At 35.9% G+C, this 2,945-nt stretch overlaps 1 protein-coding gene across 1 annotated transcript; it reads left to right on the forward strand.

Annotated features, from left to right (window-relative positions):
• Nucleotides 1-784: 784 nt before the first annotated feature.
• LOC114384501 (E3 ubiquitin-protein ligase ATL42-like) lies at nt 785-2,158 on the forward strand. Its single transcript, XM_028344169.1, has one exon. The coding sequence runs from the start codon at nt 809-811 to the stop codon at nt 1,994-1,996; it is 1,188 nt and encodes a 395-aa protein (XP_028199970.1). The 5' UTR covers nt 785-808; the 3' UTR covers nt 1,997-2,158.
• Nucleotides 2,159-2,945: the final 787 nt, after the last annotated feature.

The raw sequence follows: 2,945 nt of genomic DNA on the forward strand, positions 1-2,945 counted from the left end.
AAGTGTTATTTAAAATACTTTAAGATAAAAAATAAAACAAACATAATTTACAAAAACTAAAAACAAAAATAATAATTTCACAAGAAAAAAATAAAATAAAAACACTAAATTACAAGGAATAAAAATTTAAACATATTCATTAGGATAATTATCATTATACACTACTTCTGGCGGTGGGTGTAAAGAAAAAGAAAAGTGATAATTTAATAAAATAATAAAGAGAAAATTATTTGTGTTATGTTCTTTTTTTATTTTTATGTCATGTTTTATAACATCATGCGCATAGATTTCTATTTTTTGGTCAGTCACGGTTGCAAAATGATGCACCCTTTTGTCCTTATTGATCTCAAAGATATTCTTAATTAATTGTGGAATGCATTTATTACATAAACGAACAAACAGATGAAGCTTTTGGTTGAGGACAGTAAATGCTAATTAAAAGCCAAGGTTGAAACCTTTTCTCATTGTCTGCATTCGTCGGATAGATATAGATTTAAAAACGCTATGCCAAATAAGCATTTTCCACACAGATATGTTTTAAAGGAAATGTTAAAAACACACTATTCGATACACTCTTGAACATACATTATTAAATTGATTAAAAATTATTGAAACTGATAAAATTTTATATATTTTATACCATATTTAATGACTTTTTTTACTGATTTTATAATATTAATAAATTTTAACATATTAATAAAATATTTTAAAGATTGTATTGCTAGCTATCCTCGTTTTAATATAAAGGAAAGAAAAAAGATAACAGAATCACGATTGACTAGCCTGGCGAATCTCAATTCTCAAGAACATGGCCAATTGCAACATCATCTGTAACTATCCTTTCAAGAACCATTTACCAGTGTTCATCAACATGATGGTTCTTTCTTTCATTTCTAATGTTCAAGCCCAAGACAGTACTGACACAGATACCTTGCCTGCTGATTTTCCCCAACCAGTGCGTCCAAGCAAGGTGGTTGTAATAGTGGCTCTCTCAATATTGTTCACTTTCTCATTTCTCTTACTTCTCTACATAAGGTTCCGTAGAATCACCCCTCTTGAACTCATCCAAAGAAGTAGCCATCACTCTCCAAATTTTCAAGCAACAACTCGATCGAATTCGAGGTCACGGCTTTCTGGGATAGACAGACAAGTGATTGAAGCACTTCCATTTTTCAGGTTCTCTTCCCTCAAGGGGTCCAAACAAGGCCTAGAGTGTACGGTTTGCTTGTCACAGTTTGAGGACACAGAGATTCTTAGGCTCTTGCCAAAGTGCAAACATACTTTCCACATGAATTGCATTGACAAGTGGCTTGAAAGTCACTCTAGTTGCCCTCTTTGCAGGAACAGTATCGACCCTTTAGACATCAAGAACTTCACCTACTCAATCAGTTCAAGGTCCCTAAGAGTTCCTTCGAATTTAACCGAGGACACTAACCTTGAAATCTTTGTTCACAGGGAATCATCATCAAGGTTTAACATGGGAAGCAGGTTTTGGAATTTGGGAAGGAACAACAAAGAAGAACGTCTCCTTGATCAACAGGTTGATGGCAAACACATGCATAAGTTCAATCACAAAATCGTGGTCTCTGATGTTGTTACAAGGAGCAGGTGGAGTGATCTAAACTCTTCGGACATGTTATCATTGAACAGTGAGATGCTTCTTGACATGTCAAGCAGAAGATTCTCTCCCTCTAATGAAATGATTCGTGGAGATTCAAGCCTTCCCTTTATTTTCAATGATGATGAAAGTTCATTTACGTTATTGAATACTGCTGAGAAGAGATCTATGTCTGAGATTGCTCGTGTTCCTAGGTTCATAGAAACGTGCAAGCAGAATAGAACGGAAGCAGGTGTGGCATCAAGTGGGAGCAACGAGAGGGAGGAGAGGTTGAGGAGGATTTGGTTGGGAATTGCTCAACGAACAGTGCAATGGTTTGTGGGACAAGAAAGAAACTCGAGAGAATTAAAGCACAAAAATTTAACTCCAAATGTTTGATCATGGAGTTGGGACAACTTAGTAACAGTAAGAGCTGTACACTTTTTCATACAATGTGCTCGTGTTAATTTTTCTTCTCTTTTTTGGTGTTTTAATTAAAAATATAGAGTCTGTTTCGGTAAACAATTTCATTATAAAATAGTTAACAAGACACTACACAACTAATGGAATTTTGGGTTACGAATACATATCACAAAGATAGAAATGGAGTTTTGGGTTATGAATACTTATCGAAAACACCCAATAAGTGGATAATCTCTTGATCTAATCTAAACTCACTCTCACTTGTACCCTAAAGTGTTTGTGGTGGTGTGATAGGTCTTAACAATACACAATGATCGGACAACCTTTGAAGTTCTAAGCTAAACTCACTAGTTGCTCATTTTTATTGTATGTGACTCAAATTAAATCTCCTTGGTCTGATGAGGATCGTCTTGTGCTCAAATTGATGGAATCAGTATGTTTCATTCGCCTATCATGGATCATCTATTGTGTTTCTGCTTAGCCTCATGTTGTAAAGTTCAAGTGATTATATGGTCTATATATAGAGGGCATAGGGGCTCTATGTATGTCGAGGAAGTAAGTATTGAGTGTAAACACAAGTGAGGAAACACTAGGTGCACAAGAAAGAGAGAAAAAACAAGAGAGTGGCAAAGTGTGACTTAGGTACTTGTTGAGGGTTCTTCTTGAATGAATAATGGGCAAGAGCCAAGGGGGTTGTTTATGGTATCTTGTCTTGTATTCCTGTTTTTTAGTGGAGCTGGTAAAAGGCACAAATGGAACAAGGCTGAGGTTGACCCAGTCCGAATCAAGCGTTTGACTTGGGGCATTGAGACTGGTTCCGGCCCATTTGCTACATTCGCGTGAAGTTCAATTGTTTGGCCCAAATGAATTAACTTCATGATAAAGGAGGTGTAGTCAGTCATTACTGGCCTAAACTGCTTCAGCC

This window comes from Glycine soja, chromosome 14 (assembly GCF_004193775.1).
Source record: "Glycine soja cultivar W05 chromosome 14, ASM419377v2, whole genome shotgun sequence".
NCBI lineage: Eukaryota > Viridiplantae > Streptophyta > Magnoliopsida > Fabales > Fabaceae > Glycine > Glycine soja.

Coding starts and splice junctions, on each gene's coding strand:
- LOC114384501 (XM_028344169.1), top strand. CDS start 809: ATGGCCAATTGCAACATCATCTGTAACTATCCTTTCAAGAACCATTTA.